The 19,869-nt window shown below is 35.3% G+C and overlaps 1 protein-coding gene across 50 annotated transcripts in view; it reads right to left on the bottom strand.

The window, feature by feature from the left end:
- Nucleotides 1–19,869, bottom strand: part of CEP57L1 (centrosomal protein 57 like 1) — a 69,574-nt gene that overhangs the window by 42,279 nt on the left and 7,426 nt on the right. For 22 of the 50 annotated variants that reach the window (XM_054686871.2, XM_063812594.1, XM_063812601.1 and 19 more), the window contains one exon: nt 15,783–15,838. The exons of the other annotated variants lie outside the window; for them this stretch is intronic. Coding sequence is in view for 3 of the 22 variants with exons in the window: in XM_016956113.4 (XP_016811602.1) it covers nt 15,783–15,838 (56 nt within the window). In the remaining 19 variants the exon portion in view is untranslated. The remainder of the gene's footprint in view (nt 1–15,782; nt 15,839–19,869) is intronic. 50 annotated transcript variants of the gene reach the window in all.

Raw genomic sequence — 19,869 nt, 5'->3', positions numbered from 1 at the left:
TCAAATGTACTTTATAATTTCATACAGGTGTTGATTTGTTTTCAAAATAACTATAAAACAAAGACACTATTAAAAATTATAAAATTGTTTCCCTTTCCATCACATTTAACCATATTTATAATTCCTCTAAATATAAAAAGTCTCATCCATTTTCAAACAAGAACCCCAAAGAGTGAGATCAGACCACTAATACCTGTACCCTAGAGTCTATGTAAATGCTTCCACACTCTGGGATTTTGATAATGAAATTGGAAAATTCATCACAGGCCCTGGTAACTGTCCAGACATAACAAGACAAACAGCAAACTTTGTTCCTGCCAAAGATGATGATTTACAGTCCTAGTCTGACATTTGGTATTCCCTCTTTTGCTTACAGGCCAAACACTAACTTAATATTTTCATTACATCCAGAGTATCCTGGCTCTTTTTAAGAAAAATTAATCCCTTCTTAACAATGCCACAGTGAAAAAAAAATTATTTAAGAACTTCTGTAATTTTCCAGAAAAGCAGTCTTTTCTTAATTCAAACATACATTTCCTATCTATTCCAAGAGTAGTACAACACTGCACAAATTACACACCATAGTTGCTCTGGGGTCTTTTAAAACTGCAAATTTCACTGTACAGCAAGCACATCATCCAAATGAGTTGCTAGATGACTAAAATTGCTTTAGAATGAAAATAAACACCAACTGATCACTGTGGGGAGTTTCATAATCCAAAAGTGTGACTTACAAATAAACCAGTTATACAAACAACCACTGCTAACTTCCCCGTTTTTAGTGGGTGAAGGTCCTCAAGAGTCCTTCTCACAACACAGTCCTGTCTAGAGCAAATGATATAAAAATTCTAATCTGACTTTCATCCTTGCCACACCCCACTAGAGCACCTCTTTCACTCAGGAAAACTATCCTACCCCCAGAGCAAATGTTTGCCTATGAGTGAGTGACTGTGTGTGTGTGTGTGTGTGTGTGTGTGTGTGTGTGTGTGTGTCTAAGTATAGGAATTTTCTAAGACTGCAGAAAGTGAAGTAACAGTTTCCACATCCCTATCTATAATTGAAAATTCACTTTCCCATAGAAACAAGGGAATAATGGTTTCATAGTGACACTACGTTTCTAACCATTTTATAACAATATTGTTTCTATGTGGAACTGTGTAAAATCCACTGAATATGAAAGTCAACCTACTTAGTAATTCTTGGGATGATATGTTAGTATAATTTGTGTGCTATAAATATTTAATTTAAAACATTTTAAGAGTAGCCCATAATCCCATTACACAGAACCCCCGTTAACATGTTTTTTAATATCCACAGGTAACAAAACTTAAACAGCACAGAAAGTCACAAAATGAAAGTAAAATTTTTCTAATCCTGGACTGCTGATTCCCAACTACACCCACTACCTTCCCCTCTCTGAAGATAATCATCTTCAACAGTTCTTGAGAACAGAAAGAAAACAATTATTTATAGACCTAAGCACTTTTCTTTTGGAGACTTTCCTATCATACGCATCAATTGGCAGCCAATGCAGAAAAAGGTTCATCAGATTCTAGAATATGGCAATCTTGTCCCTCTAGAAATGTTACCTTCATATGAATTTTTGTTTGTATAATGCATTTTCATGTTTTCATGTACCTGTAACCTAGATTATTTGATAATGAAGTATAGCATAGTGGTTAAGAGGTAGGTTCTGCAGCAAAACTCCTTGGGGATAAATCCTGTGTGATCTGCAGTAGGTTTCTTAAACGTTCCTCCTATCTATAAAATGGGAATAATATGACTACCTGTTTAAGACAATTATATGTAATGAATCAACATGAAGTACTAGAATAGAGCTTAGTGCACAGTAAGCACTCAACACATGTTGCCTATTATTGATATCTAGAAATCTTTATATTTTGGATATTTCATCCAAATTTTTGTCAGTAAAATCACTGATGTGCATGATACTGAGAAACCACAAAATCAAAAAATCTTTTTTGAACTATCAAAAACTACATTATATCCAGTGTTTCTTAACATTGTATCATACTATAATCCTAATGTCTCCAATAGGTAATCTATAAACAGTATATCACTTTTCAAGTGAAATGCTTGATTCCCCACATAACCTACTTATAACTTTATACTGCTCCTGCACAAACCTAATTTTTACACCTAATGCCTTCTCCAGGCCCAGCCCTTCTTAAGAGACAATATCACTTTGGAGTTTGCACTCATTTATTTGTTCTTTACTTCTGCCTAAGATAATATTTTTTTGTCAAGTACTGACTACCATTTCTCTGCATTTTAACAGAGTTCATGTCTACTTGAATGTCCTAAAGGCACCTCAAACGTATATCCAAAACTTAAAACACCATCTTTGCCTCAAAACAGTTTTTCTTCCTATATTTGTAATCTCACTTAATAGGATCATCCTCCTACTCCCCATTCTCAAGTCCTGAGGAGGTCAACACGTAAAACACTTCTTGACTCACCTATCCTCTCCCATCCTTACCACCACTGATTAGATGTCCCAGCCTAGGCCCTCATCATTTATTGGTCCCATTACGTAGCCTTTTGAAGTGATTTTCCTACTATTAATTATGTTTCACTAAAACTATTTTTTACTGTGCCCCTAGAGTGATCTACCTAAAATTAAAATCCAGCCATGTTACTTCAATGCTTCAAACTCTTCAGTGACTGCAGAATAAAGACCTCCTCAGGGCATATAGGGCTCTCCATTACTCATTATCTAGTTCTTTTCTCCTGCCCCTGCTGAGTGAACAAGTTTCTAATGTTCCTATTGTTCTCTCTTCCAGAAATATTCTTGCCCATTATGTAAGACACAGTTTATCAGTTAAACTGTCCATGAAGTTTTCCCTTTCCCGGCTTCCTGAGGCTGGGCTAATTAACTTTCCTCTGTGCATACCTATATGTTTAATATATATTGAAATAATAATCTGTTCATGTCTTCCCCACTGAACTGCACGCCTCATTCATCAAAGTCTTATTCATCTTTGCAATCTCAGCACCTAATTTAATACTTAATAAAGGCTTGCTAAACTGAAATGAATTAAAAGCTATGTGGAGCTCCAAGACAAAACCTACCAAAAAGTCAGAGCAATATAAGGTAAAAGGAAGATGTCTATACCATTCAGATCAGAGAGAGTGCTAGCTACTGATTGTAGTGTCTGAGTTATTCTGTGATGAAGCAACACAAACACGGGTTTGTCATAACATTGCTTTCCTTGGTATTGAGAGCTCAAAAGTCATAATTCCAATTCTTATTCCTATTAGCAAGCTTCAGTATGTTAACTACAGTGACTTTTGACCCACATGTCTGAGGTGAACAACTGTTTTGAAAGGCTGAAGTAATCTACTGATGCACAGAGATGTTGATAGGCTGCAGAGACACACCATTAAGCCCCTTACTTTTTTTTCAAACCAGACTTGTTGGCACAGCTGTGAAGGTATTAACATGAGGAACAGCATATGTTGTCAAATAGCCCAGAAGGCAAAAGGACAAAATCTGATTTTCCTGGCTAGCTGAGGTGGGAGGTTAATTGATAAAAATATATTTTACTGGCCAGGCTCACGCCTGTAATCCCAGTTCTTTGGGAGGCCAAGGCAGGTGGACTACCTGAGATCAGGAGTTTGAGATCAGCCTGGCCAATATGGTGAAACCCTGTCTCTACTAAAAATACAAAAAACTAGCTGGAGTTGGTGGTGGGCGCCTGTAATTCCAGCTACTAAGGAGGCTGAGGCAGGAGAATTGCTTGAACTCAGGAGGCAGAGGTTGCAGTGAGCCGAGACCATGCCACTGCACTCCAGCCTGGGCGACAGAGTGAGACTCCGTCTCAACAACAACAACAACAACAACTATATACATTTTACTTAAAATGCACCTACAAAAATATGTATTACTTTCCTCTTAATGTTGCAATTTTTCATCCGTTTCCAATGTGCTTATTTAACTTACAGCTCACTATGCCAAATGCTGAAAGTGCTGAGGGCCTTCCAATTACCACCAGCAGCCAAAATAGAGGAGCACAGAGAACAGCCTATGATGTCGAAACGTAAGAGATCATTATGGCTCCAATTGAACTTCCCTTGTATCCATATAGACGTTGCCTGTGACTGTATCTGCATAATTCACTTCGCTTAATATTGCAATGTCTATTTAGTAAAATTAATGTTGAGAATCTGCATAATTTTCTAATTCCTTTCCATTTCAATTCCAATACTGTTTGCTAAGCATCTATCATGTGCCAAACTTTGTGCTTAGAGCTGGAAATGGAAAGAGGAAGAGGTCACAGTCTCAGGGGAAAACAAATGCAATGCCTCACTAACTCAGGACTTTGAACTTGCTCTAAACTAGTACAGATTTGGTGCCCATAAAAAGTGGGGTTAACCCTCCAATGTTGCTTTCATTATAGTAGTTGGCCCAGTTTGCCAGTCTAGCCCAGACAAGCCCTGGCTAAGACAGCCTCAGGTTCCTTCAATATGATCACCTTTCATCCTTCAATTAAAAACTTCCTATCAGCGGCACATTACAGACCATCAAAAGATAGAGAAGGTTTGTAGAGCAGCAAAGCCAAAAGGTATAGTCAAAGGCATTCACAATAAGTTCAATCATAAGTAATATTCTCTTGTGTACCTGAATATTGCCTACAACTTCTTATGCTTACGTTATATATAAATCCATGATATTTTACTATAATAGCTGAGACTAGAATGAGAGTGTTTGGAAAGAAGTTTGACACAAACATACTATATATATATTTCTGATTATAAAAGTAATACATGTTCATTCTACAAAATTTTGAAATTATAGAAGAAAATAAAAATCACGGGAATTTTATCAATCTCAGATTATTAAAATATTGTTAACACACTTTTGGTATATATTAAATCAGTCTTTTATTATTTTAACCAAAGTTAGGACTGTACCATGCTTGTATAAATTGTCTTTCTACTTAATATGTGATAAATGTTTTCTTGAATCATTATCTTTTTTTGTATATCATTCTTTAGAAGTATGTTTTTCTTAATGGCAGTACATAAATGATTTTGTAAATTACCAATTTTTTCATTAAGAAACAGGCTAGCAATTGTGTTGTTAGGTCAAAGACAGTTTTAAATGCTTCTGGTACATATTGTCAAATTGTCTGGGCCTGTTTTGAATTAAGGCATTACTGGAGATTTTTAGAACTTAGAAAAAACTCCTGAAGTTCACAATTCTCACCATGTCTTGAGATTATTTCTCCAGTCAATAATACTATACTTTAGACAAAGTTTCTCTTGGATAACCTCTTATCAAAAACTTTATGACAATCAGAACCTAGAAAAAGATTGAAACTGTACCTATATAAATAAAGTAACATATATATCAATTAGTCTACTCTACTGTTAAGAAAAGTATCTCTAAAATGCTTATGGGAGCTGGGCGCCGTGGCTCACTCCTTTAATCCAGCACTTTGGGAGGCCAAGTTGGGCGGATCACCTGAGGTAGGGAGTTTGACACCAGCCTGACCAACATGGAGAAACCACCTCTCTACTAAAAATACAAAATTAGGTGGGCGTGGTGGCATATGCCTGTAATCCCAGCTACTTGGGAGGCTGAGGCAGGAGAATCACTTGAACCTGGGAGGTGGAGGTTGCAGTGAGCCGAGATCATGCCATTGCACTCCAGCCTGGCCAACAAGAACGAAACTCTGTCTCAAAAAAATAACATAACATAAAACATAACATAACATAACATAACATAACATAACATAACATAACATAAAATGCTTAATAGGGAGGAAATAGAATTCCAGGAAATACCTAAAACAAATTTACTTTCCTTTTTTTGACCAAAACTCATAAAAATACAGATAAATCAAAATTGTTGAACTCAATTCTATAAAATGTATGTAGTCTTACTTATATAGTATATTCTTCATATCTGCAATAAAAGGCAAAATCTAAAAATATCAACATTTGAAAAGTATTACCACTTACAAGCTTTTACATGCTAAATTTAGTCTTAACAACCTTAAAGAATGCTATTACTATTACTACAGTCACTTTTTAACACATTAGGAAACAGATGAAAAGATTGGGTGACTTGGCTAATTGAATATGTATAAAAAATGAATAGCAAAGCCAGAATTCAAACCCAGGTCTCCGGACTCTAACTGTGGACCCTTTTGATTTCTGTACTGCTTTCCATACATCATAAATAATCAAATTTTTCTTTATACTTGGCTTCAGATTTTTTAAAAAAAATAACAGATTTATTTTCTTAACGTTATTTATTTAAGCCAAAATTAAAATAAGTTTGCATTCCCTGAGTGCACACACCGACAATGGGTGGGCCAACTAATAAAACTACTGATAGCACATAGATGCCAGCTTAAAGTTAACATTTTTCCATTGTATAAATCCACAAACAGAGAAACATGTTTGGCTGAGCATAATCTAATTTGTAAATTTCCCAAAGAAAACAAACATTACAACTACTAGAATTGTTTTCCCTACAAATAGAGTAGTGTGGAGACTACAACTGAGAACAACATGAAATTCCTTTAAAATGACACTCTGAAGGAGTGTCATTTCTCTCTTTTCTCTCCTTTTAAAAAAAAATACATATATACCCATAAATAAATATTTCCTACCATTTCTCCCTTTTATCCACTACTACCCCTAACTTCTAACAATGAAAGAATAAAAAATTAACAACAGAAGATTTTTGAAGTTGTTAATTTATAACTTTTACAAAATCAACTATCATTAATTTAGCCATATTTTAATGTATTTATTAATCATGGTTTATCTGATTAATTTAGTTGCTTTAACAAATATAGTTTTACATTTGTATTTTTATTAGTTTTATTTTAATTGGCAAATAATAATTGTATATATTTATGGGGTATAAGGTGATATTTCAATACATGTATACATTGTGGAATGATCATATCAGAGTAATTAGCATATCCATCACCTCAAATATTTACCATCTCTTTGTAGTGAGATATTTAAAATTATCTCTTTTAGCTATTTTGAAATATAATAACTATAGTCACCTTGCAGTGTAACAGAACACCAGAACTTATTTCTAGTAACTTAACTTTGTACCCCATTGATCAGCATCTTCCCTTTCCCTGTCCACGCCCTACAACTCTCCCACCTCTCTTCCCATACCCTGCCCCTTGCCTCTGGTAACCACTATTCTACTCTCTACTTCTATGATTTTGACTTTTCTAGATTCCACATATAAGTGAGATTACAGAGTATTTGTTTCTCTGTCCCTGGCTTATTTCCCTTAATATGATGTCCTCTAGGTTCATCCATGTTGTTGAAAATGAAGAAATTTCCTGTTTTTTTTTTTAAAGGCTAAACAGTATTCTGTTGTTTCTATATACATGAGGGGCTAACACCCAAAATATACAAAAAACTCAAACTATGAAACAACAAGAAAACAACCCTATTAAAAATGGGCAAAGGACTTAAATAGACATTTCTCAAAAGAAGGCATACAAATGGCCAATAGATATATACTTTAAAATGTTCAACATCTCTAATCATCAAAGAAATGAAAATTAAAACCACAATGAGATATCAGCTCATACCTGTCAGATTGGCTATTATCAAAAAGATGAATGACAACAAATGTTGGCAAGGATGTGGAGAAAAAGAAACCCTTATACTCTGTAGGTGGTATTGTAAATTGACACAGTTATTTTGGAAAACAGTATGGAGGTTCCTCAGAAAATGAAAAATAGCATTACCATATAATCCAGCAATCCCACTGCTGGGTATATACCCAAAGCAAAAAAAAAAAAAAAAAAAAAAGTACAGAAAGGGGTGTCTGCACTCCCATGTTCACTGCAGCATTATTCACAATAGCCAAGAAATATATACAAACAACCTAAGTGTCCATTTACAGATGAATGGATTTTAACAATATGGCAAACATAGCTTTATTCTAGCAATGTCTGTACCCATTTGCCTTCCTTTATACTTCCTTAAGAGCAGGGACAACATCTTATTCATTATTCTATTACACTGGACTTTTTAACATGGCAGTCATTTAATAAGCATTTGGTAACTAAATTCAATTAATGTAATAGAAATACATACAACAAAATACATCTAATATTTAATAAATATTTACTACTGTATGTTAATACATACATTTTTTCACATTTAGCATCTCCAAAATCAGGATTCACATTTAAACTATATTTGGCAGCATTTTTTCTTTGTGATACATAAAATAATGCTGTGACTTATAATCTTTGACATCTTAGATTTAATGAAGAAGTCTTTACAAAAATATATATTGAGAGCATTTTTCTGATGCTATTAAATAGGTAAATGCAAAGTCATGATGAGTAAAGATGTGAGGGGGTATCCTGTATAGGTGGCTCCCCTCCCCCATCAAATCAGTGTATTAGATCTTCAAGAGAGAGAACTGTATTTTATTCATCATGTATCTCTCGGATGTGTTCGCAGGGGCTCAATAAAATGAGGTAAACAAGTAAATGAACACAAAAATTTTGATCTGAGGAGGACATGGGCTTTTCTCCGGAAGAGGGGAAAAGTTAGGGGAAGAGGGGACGATCCATGTTACAAAGAAAATTATGAAGATAAATTGGCTTAAAGAAATAAAGATACCTAAATATATATGCCGCCAATACAGGAGCACCCAGATTCATAAAGCAAGTTCTTAGAGACCTACAAAGAGACTTAGACTCCCACACAATAACAGTGGGAGACTTTAACACCCCACCTTCATGTTAGACAGATCAACGGGATAGACAATTAACAAGGATATTCAGGACTTGAACTCAGTTCTGGACCAAGCGGACCTAAGAGACATCCACAGAACTCTCCACCCCAAATCAACAGAATATACATTCTTCTCAGCACCACATCACACTTATTCTAAAATTGACCACATAATTGGAAGTAAAACACTCCTCAGCAAATGCAAAAGAACACAAATCATAACAAACAGTCTCTCAGACCACAGTGCAATCAAATCAGAACTCAGGATTAAGAAACTCACTCAAAACTGCACAACTACATGGAAACTGAATAACCTGCTCCAGAATAACTACTGGGTAAATAAATATTTCTGCCAGAAATAAAGATGTTCTTTGAAACCAATGAGAACAAAGACACAACGTACCAGAATCTCTGTGACATATTTAAAGGAATGTGTAGGGGGAAATGTATAGCACTAAATGCCCACAAGAGAAAGCAGGAAAGATCAAAATTCAACACCTAACATCACAATGAAAAGAACTAGAGAAGCCACGGCAAACAAATTCAAAAGCTAGCAGAAGACAAGAAATAACTAAGATCAGAGCAGAACTGAAGGAGATAGAGACACAAAAACCCTTCAAAAAAATCAATGAATCCAGGAGCCGGTTTTTTGAAAAGATCAACAAAATAGATACACGAATAAAGGAGAAAAGAGAGAAGAATCAAATAGACGCAATAAAAAATGATAAACGGGATATCACCACCAATCCCACAGAAATACAAACTACCATCACAGAATACTATAAACACCTCTACGCAAATAAACTAGAAAATCTAGAAGACATGGATAAATTCCGGGGCACATACACCCTCCCAAGACTAAACCAGGAAGAAGTCGAATCCCGGAATAGACCAATAACAGGTTCTGAAATTGAGGGGGCAATTAATAGCCTACCCACCAAAAAAAGCCCAGGACCAGAGAGATTCACAGCCGAATTCTACCAGAGTTGAGGGGCTGGTACTATTCCTTCTGAAACTATTCCAAACAATAGAAAAAGAGGGACTCCTCCCTAACTCATTTATGATGCCAGCATCATCCTGATACCAAAACCTGGCAGAGACACAACAAAAAAAGAAAATTTCAGGCCAATATCCCTGATGAACATTGATGCGAAAATCCTCAATAAAATGCTGGCAAGCTGAATCCAGCAGCACATGAAAAAGCTTATCCACCACGATCAAGTTGGCTTCATCCCTGGGATGCAAGGCTGGTTCAACATACACAAATCAAGAAACGTAATCCATCGCATAAACAGAACCAATGACAAAAAAACCCATGATTATCTCAATAGACGCAGGAAAGGCCTTTGACAAAATTCAACAACCCTTCATGATAAAAACTCTCAATAAAGTAGGTACTGATGGAACGCATCTCAAAATAATAAGAGCTATTTATGACAAACCCACAGCCAATATCATACTGAATGGGCAAAAACTGGAAGCATTCCCTTTGAAAACCGGCAGAAGACAAGGATGCCCTCTCTCATCACTCCTGTCCAACATAGTATTGGAAGTTCTGGCCAGGGCGATCAGCCAAAAGAAAGAAATAAAGGGTATTCAAGTAGGAAAAGAGGAAGTTAAATTGTCTCTGTTTGCAGATGACATGATTGTATATTTAGAAAACCCCATCGTCTCAGCCCAAAATCTCCTTAAGCTGATAAGCAACTTCAGCAAAGTCTCAGGATACAAAATCAATGCACAAAAATCACAAGTATTCTTATAAACCAATAACAGACAGAGAGCCAAATCGTGAGTGAACTCCCATTCACAATTGCTACAAAAAGAAAAAAATACCTAGGAATACAACTTACAAGGGATGTAAACGACCTCTTCAAGGAGAACTACAAACCACTGCTCAAGGAAATAAGAGAGGACACAAACAAATGGAAAAACATTCCATGCTCATGGATAGGAAGAATCAATATTGTCAAAATGGCCATACTGCCCGAAGTAATTTACAGATTTAATGCTATCCTGATCAAGCTACCATTGACTTTCTTCATGGAATTGGAAAAAACTACTTTAAATTTCAAATGGAACCAAAAAAGAGCCCGCATAGCCAAGACAATCCTAAGCAAAAAGAACAAAGCTGGAGGCATCATGTTACCTGACTTCAAACTATACTACAAGGCTACAGTAACAAAAACAGCATGGTACTGGTACCAAAACAGATATATAGACCAATGGAACAGAACAGAGGCCTCAGAAATAACGCCACACATCTACAACCATCTGATCTTTGACAAAGCTGACAAAAACAAGCAATGGGGAAAGGATTCCCTATTTAATAAATGGTGCTGGGAAAACTGGCTAGTCATATGCAGAGAGCTGAAACTGGATCCCTCCCTTAAACCTTATACAAAAATTAACTTAAGATGGATTAAAGACTTAAACGTAAGACCTAAAATCATAAAAACCCTAGAAGAAAACTTAGGCAATACCATTCAGGACATTGGCATGGGCAAAGACTTTATGACTAAAACACCAAAAGCAATGGCAACAAAAGCCAAAAATTGATGAATTGGATCTGATTAAACTAAAGAGCTTCTGCATAGCAAAAGAAACTATCATCAGAGTGAACAGGCAACCTACAGAATGGGAGAAAATTTTTGCAGTCTATCCATCTGACTATCCATCTACAAAGAACTTAGACAGATTTACAAGAAAAAATCAAACAACCGTGTCAAAAAGTGGGTGAAGGATATGAACAGACACTTCTCAAAAGAAGACATTTATGCAGCCAACAAACGTATGAAAAAAAGCTCATCATCACTGGTCATTAGAGAAATGCAAATCAAAACCACAATAAGATACCATCTCATGCCAGTTAGAATGGCAATCATTTAAAAAGTCAGGAAACAACAGATGCTGGAGAGGATGTGGAGAAATGAAAATGCTTCTACTCTGTTGGTGGGAGTGTAAATTAGTTCAACCATTGTGGAAGACAGTGTGGCGATTCCTCAAGGATCTAGAACTAGAAATACCATTTGACCCAGTGATCCCATTACTGGGCATATACCCAAAGGATTATAAATCATTCTACTATAAAGACACATGCATACGTATGTTTACTGCGGCACTGTTCACAATAGCAAAGACTTGGAACCAACCCAAATGCCCATCAATGACAGATTAGATAAGAAAATGTGGCACATATACACCATGGAATACTATGCAGCCATAAAAAAGAATGAGTTCATGTCCTTTACAGGGACATGGATGATGCTGGAAACCATCATTCTCAGCAAACTAACGCAAGAACAGAAAACCAAACACCACATGTTCTCACTCATAAGTGGGAGTTGAACGATGAGAACGCTTGGACACAGGGAGGGGAACATCACTCACCCGGGCCTGTCACGGGGTTTGGTGCTAGGGCAGGGTAGCATTAGGAGAAATACCTAATGTAGATGATGGGTTGATGGGTGCAGCAAACCAACATGGCATGTGTATACCTATGTAACAAACCTGCACATTCTGCATATGTATCCCAGAACTTAAAGTATAATAAAAAAATATATATACTTTTCATTCTAATATTTAAATGTTATAGATCTACAACCCACTAAAGATTCATACTTTTAAACAGTATTTACCAAGACTTGCTCTATGGAACACTGGTTTCAAAGGATGTTAATTGAAATTACTCCCTAAATTAAATGAATTTCCTGGCAAATAACTTTCAGGAAATTGGTAAAACAAAATTAACCTTCTTTACCTGCAAGTCTTGTCAGTATCTTTAATATGCTACTATCATTGTAAATTTCCAAAATGAAGATGAAGCATGCATTTTCCAAATTTATGTACAACAGAAACCTTTTTGGTGAATACTCTTAAGAGATTAGCATTCCACAGAACAGACTTCAGGTAATGTCTATAATGTTTATATACATAATCATCAAAGCAGCTCTACACAGGAGACTACTATTGAGATATTATGAGACATGTAATTGATAACAAGAAATAACAACTGATAATAGAAATAACGAAGAGCAAATTGTCCACAACATCCTTGTTAGAAATTTGTATTTCTAGTGTGGGAGAGTAAAGGAAGAGAAAGAGACTCTCCTACTAAAAACAAGTTACGAATTCTAGCATTTGTGTATTTAAGTTCACTTGATTTCGTAAATAATCAGTCTGGTATATCTGATGGAATGGCACATAAAAATTGCGAAGTTAGTGTACCTTCAAAAGTACTTAACAGAATCATGATACAGCCAAATCATTCAGTAGATGCTATAACATCTTCTTGTTAATATAATTCATGAAACAATACTGTGGTTTCTCTTCAGAGCATATAAATCCTTCGCCTTTTTTAAATCAAGAAATAAGGAGGGCTCATAAATGAGATGGTAAAATTGAGTAACAGAATTCAAACAATTTGCATGAATTTATTTTGGAACAAGAAATAGAATTTGTCTCTCGTATTTTCTAAATTAATAAAGGCCAAAAAAATCACAGCACAAGGTCTCACAGGTATCATCTACCCCTTTTTGAACAGAGGAATGTAGGAAAATGCAATTAAGTCAAACAAAATAAGAAAAATGGGGCTGGCTGTGGTGGGTTACACGCCTGTAATCCCAGCACTTTGGGAGGCTGAGACAGGTGGATCACTGGAGTTCAGGAGTTCGAGACCAGCCTGGCCAAAATAGTGAAACCCTGTCTCTGCTAAAAATACAAAATTAGCAGGGCGTGGTGGCAGGTGAGGCAGGAGAATCACTTGAAACGTGGAGGCAGAGGTTGCAGTGAGCTGAGATCGCGCCACTGCACTCCACCCTGGGTGACGAGAGTGAAACTCTATCTCAAAAAAAAAAAAAAAAAAAAAAAGAGAAAAATGTAGAACATTAAATATTGTAGTCCTTATAAGCTTTGGTGTCAGAGACTCCTCCAAAACACTACTGCTTACTGGTGGGGCATTACATTTAGATTCACTGGTGTGGACAACACTAGTTTCTAACTATTTCTGGGATCTTGTCCTAATTAGTAGCTTAACTTCTCCATAACTTTATATATTTATGAATTAAACAAAATGAATAACTTAATTTTGAGGTTTTCATCCATTTCTAAAATTCTATTAAAAGAGAGTTGTACTTACAAACATGAACTTATTTTTTCTTTTCTTTTTTTTTGATACAGAGTCTCTCTGTGTCACCCAAGCTGCAGTGCAATGGCACGATCTCGTCTCGCTACAACCTGCGTCTCCCAGGTTCAAGTGATTCTCCTGCCTCAGCCTCCCAAGTAGCTGGGATTACACGCAAGCGCCACCATGCCCAGCTAATTTTGGGATTTTTATTAGAGACGGGGTTTCACCATGTTGGCCAAGCTGGTCTCGAACTCCTGACCTCAAGTGATCCACCTACCTTGACCTCCCAAAGTGCTGGGATTACAGGTGTGAGCCACCATGCCCAGCCACAAATATGAACTTTTACTGAAGCTTTTGCCAAATTCTTGAGTTCTAAACCTGGGGTAACAATTAAGTTTTGTCTTCTCTGTGAATTCCCTTATGAATACCTTAATGCTCTTATTTAGACAACCATTAAGTCTAGATTTTTAAAAATAAAAAGAATCCATAATTTGCATTATTTAACAGGTATCTGAAACGCGTATTTTTCAGGCTTTAGAAAGACTATTAAGCAACTTATAAAATTATATGTAATAAGAAGGAAAATATAAAAAGTTCTGATTAATATGAAAGAGAAAACTCTCCTCTAACCTACACACAAAAGTATTAGATGATACATAACTTTAAAAAAATATATAGCCAAGCTCAAAAGAAAAAGGGGAAATGCCCAGATGCTAAAAACAGAGAGAAAATTCAAGCCAGAATTCGTGAATCATGGTTGGATTTTTTAAATGTTTAAAATGATTAAGAAAATCAGATTTATTTAAAAATATAAGTCTAATTTATTAGGTTCACAAAAGTTGCTTACTTAGGAAGATACTGCTTATTAGAATTGAAGGTCTGTTTTGATAATTGCTTAAGTATCTGATAAAATGATAGACTAAATTGAAAATTGTAGTTTGAAACGTATAAGAAATTTGTTTGTAAATACTATTACATATTTAAGGAGAATTTTATCTTTTATACTTACAAGTTAACCAAACATTAATTTTATTTCGTTAGTTTTTTGAGATAGAGTCTCACTCTGTCACCTAAGTTGGAGTGAAGTGGCGCGATTTCAGCTCACTGCAACCTTTACCTCCTGAGTTCAAGAAATTTTCCCGCCTCAGCCTCCTGAGTAGCTGGGATTACAGGTGTGTGCCACCATGCCATGCTAATTTTCTTTTTTTGTATTTTTAGTAGAGACGGGGGGGTTTCACCATGTTGGCTTAGGCTGATCTTGAACTCCTGACCTCAAGTGATCCACCAGCCTCAGCCTCCCAAAGTGCTGGGATTACAGGCATGAGCTATCATGCCTGGTCTTGAACATTAATTTTAAAAAAGCCAAAGTCCTTATTTCCTTGCAAAAACTACTATACTTAAAATAGATGTAGTACAACTTGTAAGTTAAACTCAAAGTCTTAGGGAAAACTGCATATAAAAAATGACAACTTTAATAAATGGAATACTAATTAAAATAAATGAAAAGTATTGAGTTTCAAGAAAAAGGTCCACATCTGACACTAAAAACACTAACTGACAACAAGGATACCCACTATCAGTAGTATTATTTAATAATGAATTGGAGATCCTGACAAAGGGACAAAACAGAAAAAGAAAATAAGATGTATAAGAGTGTAAAAATTGTTATCTGTAGGAAATATGATTTTCTATATAGGACAACCCAAGATAATCTAGATCAGTGGTCCCCAATCTTTTTGGTACCAGGGACAGGTTTCATGAAAGACGATTTTTCCACGGACCTGGGTTAGGGGTGGGGATGGGATGGTTTCAGGATGATTCAAGCCCATTGCATTTATTGTGAACTTTATTTCTATTATTATTACATTGTGATACATAATGAAATAATTATACAACTCACCGTAAAGTAGAATCGGTGGGATCCCTGAGCTTGTTTTTGCAACTAGACAGTCCCATCTAGGGGTGATGAGAGACAGTGACAGATCATTAGGCTTTAGATTCTCATAAGGAGTGTGCAACCTAGATCTCTCACATGCACAGTTTGCAAGAGGGTTTGTGATCCTGTGAGAATGCTACTGCTGATCTGACAGGAGGCGGAGCTCTGGGGGTAATGCAAGCAATGGAGAGCAGCTATAAATACAGATGAAGCTTCACTTGTTCACCTGTTGCTCACCCCTGCTGTGTGGTCTCGTTCTTAACAGGCCACGAACCGGTACCAGTCCATGGCCCGAGGGTTGGGGATCCCTAATCTAGATAATCTATCTAGAAAATGTAATTTCAAAACATACATTTGCACTATAGCATCAGAAACTGTATGAATCATAGGGATAATGGCAAATAAAAATTTGTAAGGGTATTGTGAAAAAGAACAAAAAGATGGTACTGTTTTTCTAGTTATTAAGATTGATTATGGTACTTCAGTCATTAAAATAGTGGTATAGGCCTGAGGTGAGACAAAAGGGACTGATACAAAAGAAAAGAGAGTAAATAAACTTCTACATATGTGGGAATTTGGTATATGAAAAAGAGGGCATTTCCATGGAGAAAGGATTGGCTATTCAATATTCACTATGCCAATATTCACTATACAGTGCTATCCACACTGTAAAATATAAACATATATCTCTACTCCATGCCAAACACAAAAATAAATTCCAGCTAGACTGAACATCTATACGTGAACAACAAACCTTTGTTTTAGAAGAAAATATAGAGTATGTTTCAGACTTTGGGTAAGAAGAGATTTCTTAAAACGACAATTTACAAATAAAAAAGAAAAAATGATAAAACTATATAAAAATTAAAATGTCTGTATAACAAAAAACATCATTGATGATATCTTTAAAAAAGAAACATATATAACATAAAAGATTAGTATCTGAAATACAGAAACAAGTTCTATCCTATAAATTATTAAGAAAAACACAAAGGTCAATTAACAAAGGAACAAAAGGTACAATGGAAGTTAAAAGACAAGAAAACACGAATAGCTAAAAGGACAAAAACATTCTACTTCATTGATCAGGAAAATGCAAATTTAAACAATACAGAAATTATTTTACACCCATTAGATTGAAAAAAATTTTAAAAGAAGCCTATCAGGACCCAGTGCAGTGGCTCATGTCTGTAATCCTAGCACTTTGGGAGGCTGAGGTGGGAGGACTTCTTGAGCCCAGGAGTTCAAGATCAGCCTGGGCAATACTGTGAGACCCTGTTTCTACAAAAAAAAAATTTTTTAATTAGCTGGGTGTGGTGGCACACACATGTGTTCCCAGCTACTTGTAGGGCAGAGGTGGGAGGATCGCTTGAGCCCGGGAGGTTGAGGCTTGCAGTGAGCTGTGATTGTGCCACTGCACTCTGGTCTGGGCAACAGAGTGGGATTCTGTCTCACAAAACAAAACAAACAAACAAAAAACAAACAAAAAAACACGCCTATCAATATTAAGTTTTGTCAAGGATGTGGGGAAATGAAAATTCCCATGAACTGCCAGTGGGAGTGTAAACTGGTAAAACAAAACATAACTTGAAAAATGTGATCCTGTGTATATCCTATAACTCAGCAATTCCACTTCTCCGAATTTATGAGTGAACCCTAGAGAAAATGGCACATATCTGGACATATGTATAATGATGTTCACTGCTGCACTGATTGCAACAGAAAAAAATTTTTTTAAAAAATAAATATACATTAATAGGGACTGGATAAATAAGTTGTATCATATTCATACAATGAAACACTATACACCAGCTAAAATTTAAAAACAAGATCTACATTTAGCAACACAGATAAGCTCTGAAAATATATTGTTGAGTAAAACAGAAAGTAAGTTACAGATAGTAAGATATCTTCTATGTAACATTTTTTTAAAAGACAAAGACAATATATGACTGTGCCAAGAGCACTTTCACAACCTATGTGATATTTTATTTCATTGAAAAAAAAAAAAAAAAAACTAAAGTAAACTAGGTAAAATGTTAACATTTGTTCATTCCAAGGGGTAGTTTAAAAGGGTATTTATTTTGTTACTCTTATTTTTTGTTTGAAATATGTAATGCTTTTAAAAATGACATATAATTTTAATATCTTACCCCTATATATGTATATATTCATGTAAAATGTGGATAAGGAAAATAAGTAGAAAAATAAGAATAGAGTCAGTAGTGAGACTGGTTTATAAAATTCATATTGTATGTTGCGTATATTGCTAGAGCTCGCTCACAAATCTTTCAAGAAGAGCAAAATGAAAATAGATTCAACAATTATTGGTTTTTAAAAATCTATCCATTAATATATGTCAGAAATACTAGAGATTTAGTCATTCAAAGCATACTATAGTAAATTTGGAGACACCAAAAACAGAAAAACTGGAGAAAATACTGAAGAGTAAACTTGATTTAAGTGGTTTACTCATTTATTCCTGAAAGATGGAACCAAAATAACATTTAAAAGGGGCATGGTATTCTGAGAATAGTATGTATGACAGTGTTTCAGAAAATATGTTTTTGAAGGTCTGAAAAGAATATCATTCAAATCAATCTTGTTAAGGAATTCAAATCGACCTTGTTAAGGAAAACCTAAAAATAAAATATACAGATTCAAATTAAGAGCCTTTATGATTCATTTGGGCAATACACATATACCCCACACATAAAAGTACACATATAGTACTTGGTTGACAAGACATTTTTCAACAAGCCAAAAGAAAAACTAAGGAAGCATTTAGAGGCAAAACTGCTTATGCTACTATACAGTAAATAATTAGTATAATTTCCTTTAAAAACTTAAGTTGAAGTCAGTTATCATAGAAAGAGATATTTTAAGTTTACATGGCTTCAGTGTTTCATTGTAGAGAAGGGTCAAACTATTGTGGAAAAATCACAGGTTGATTTTTGCAACCTTGTAAGACTAGGCAAAAAAGTAGCAAAAAAACAAAAACAAAAACCAGCAATGTAGACAAGTAACAAGGTAATTCAATTGGAGAATAATATTCTTAATTGTAGAAAGTCTTCCTAACAATTTTCACTTACAGCACTCAGCCAACTGCACATGCTGACAACAGATAACTAAAATGGAACTGTTAGTCCGGTTTCCTGATACGTTCCAGATAAAGTTCTCCCTGGCCTCATCTTTAGGCTGACTTCAGGTCTCTCTCTCAAGGAACAGTTTTGAAGAATGGCACCAATATAGTTGTACAGATTCAGTATAATGGTCTTTAAAAAAAAGTTTTTCACCTTTTAATATTATTGATCAAAATAATAATTTCAGATCCAGCAGAAACTTTTTAATAAAAACATAAATCTAGGCACAGACCTTATACCTTTTACAAAAAAAAACTAAAAAATGGATCATAAACCTATATGCAAAACACAAAGCTGTAAAAGTTCTGGAAGACAGGAGAAAATCTACATGACCCTGGGTATGGCAATGACTTTTTAGCTACAACACGAAAAGCATGATACATGAAAGCTGGACTTCACTAAAATTAAAAATTTCTGCTTTGCAAAAGACACTATTAAGAGAATGAACAGACAAGCCACAGACTTGGAGAAAATATTTACAAAATGCAGGTCTGATATAGGACTTGTGTGTCCAAAATATACAAAGCACTCTTAAAACTCAATAGTAAGCTGAGCGTGGAGGTGCATGCCTGTAGTTCTAGCTACTTCGGAGGCTGAGGCAGGACTGCTTGAGCCAACAGGTTACAGTGATCTATGAAAGCAACACTGCACTCCAACCTGGATGACCTAGCGAGACCCTGCCTCTAAAAAACAAAAACACTCAACAGTAATAATAATTTAAAAATGGACAAAAGATCTGAAAAGACACCTCACCAAACATGATACACAGGCAGCAAATAGGCGTATGAAAAGATGCTCAACATATGTCATTGGGGAATCACCAATTAAAACAATAATGAGATACCATTACATACCTATTAGAACAGCTAAAGTCCAAAACACTGATACCACCAAATCCTGGCAAAGGT

Source organism: Pan troglodytes, chromosome 5 (genome assembly GCF_028858775.2).
Source record: "Pan troglodytes isolate AG18354 chromosome 5, NHGRI_mPanTro3-v2.0_pri, whole genome shotgun sequence".
Taxonomy (NCBI): Eukaryota; Metazoa; Chordata; class Mammalia; order Primates; family Hominidae; genus Pan; species Pan troglodytes.
The sequence above is the reverse complement of the archived record's forward strand: the minus strand, read 5'-3'. Positions and strand labels throughout refer to the sequence as shown.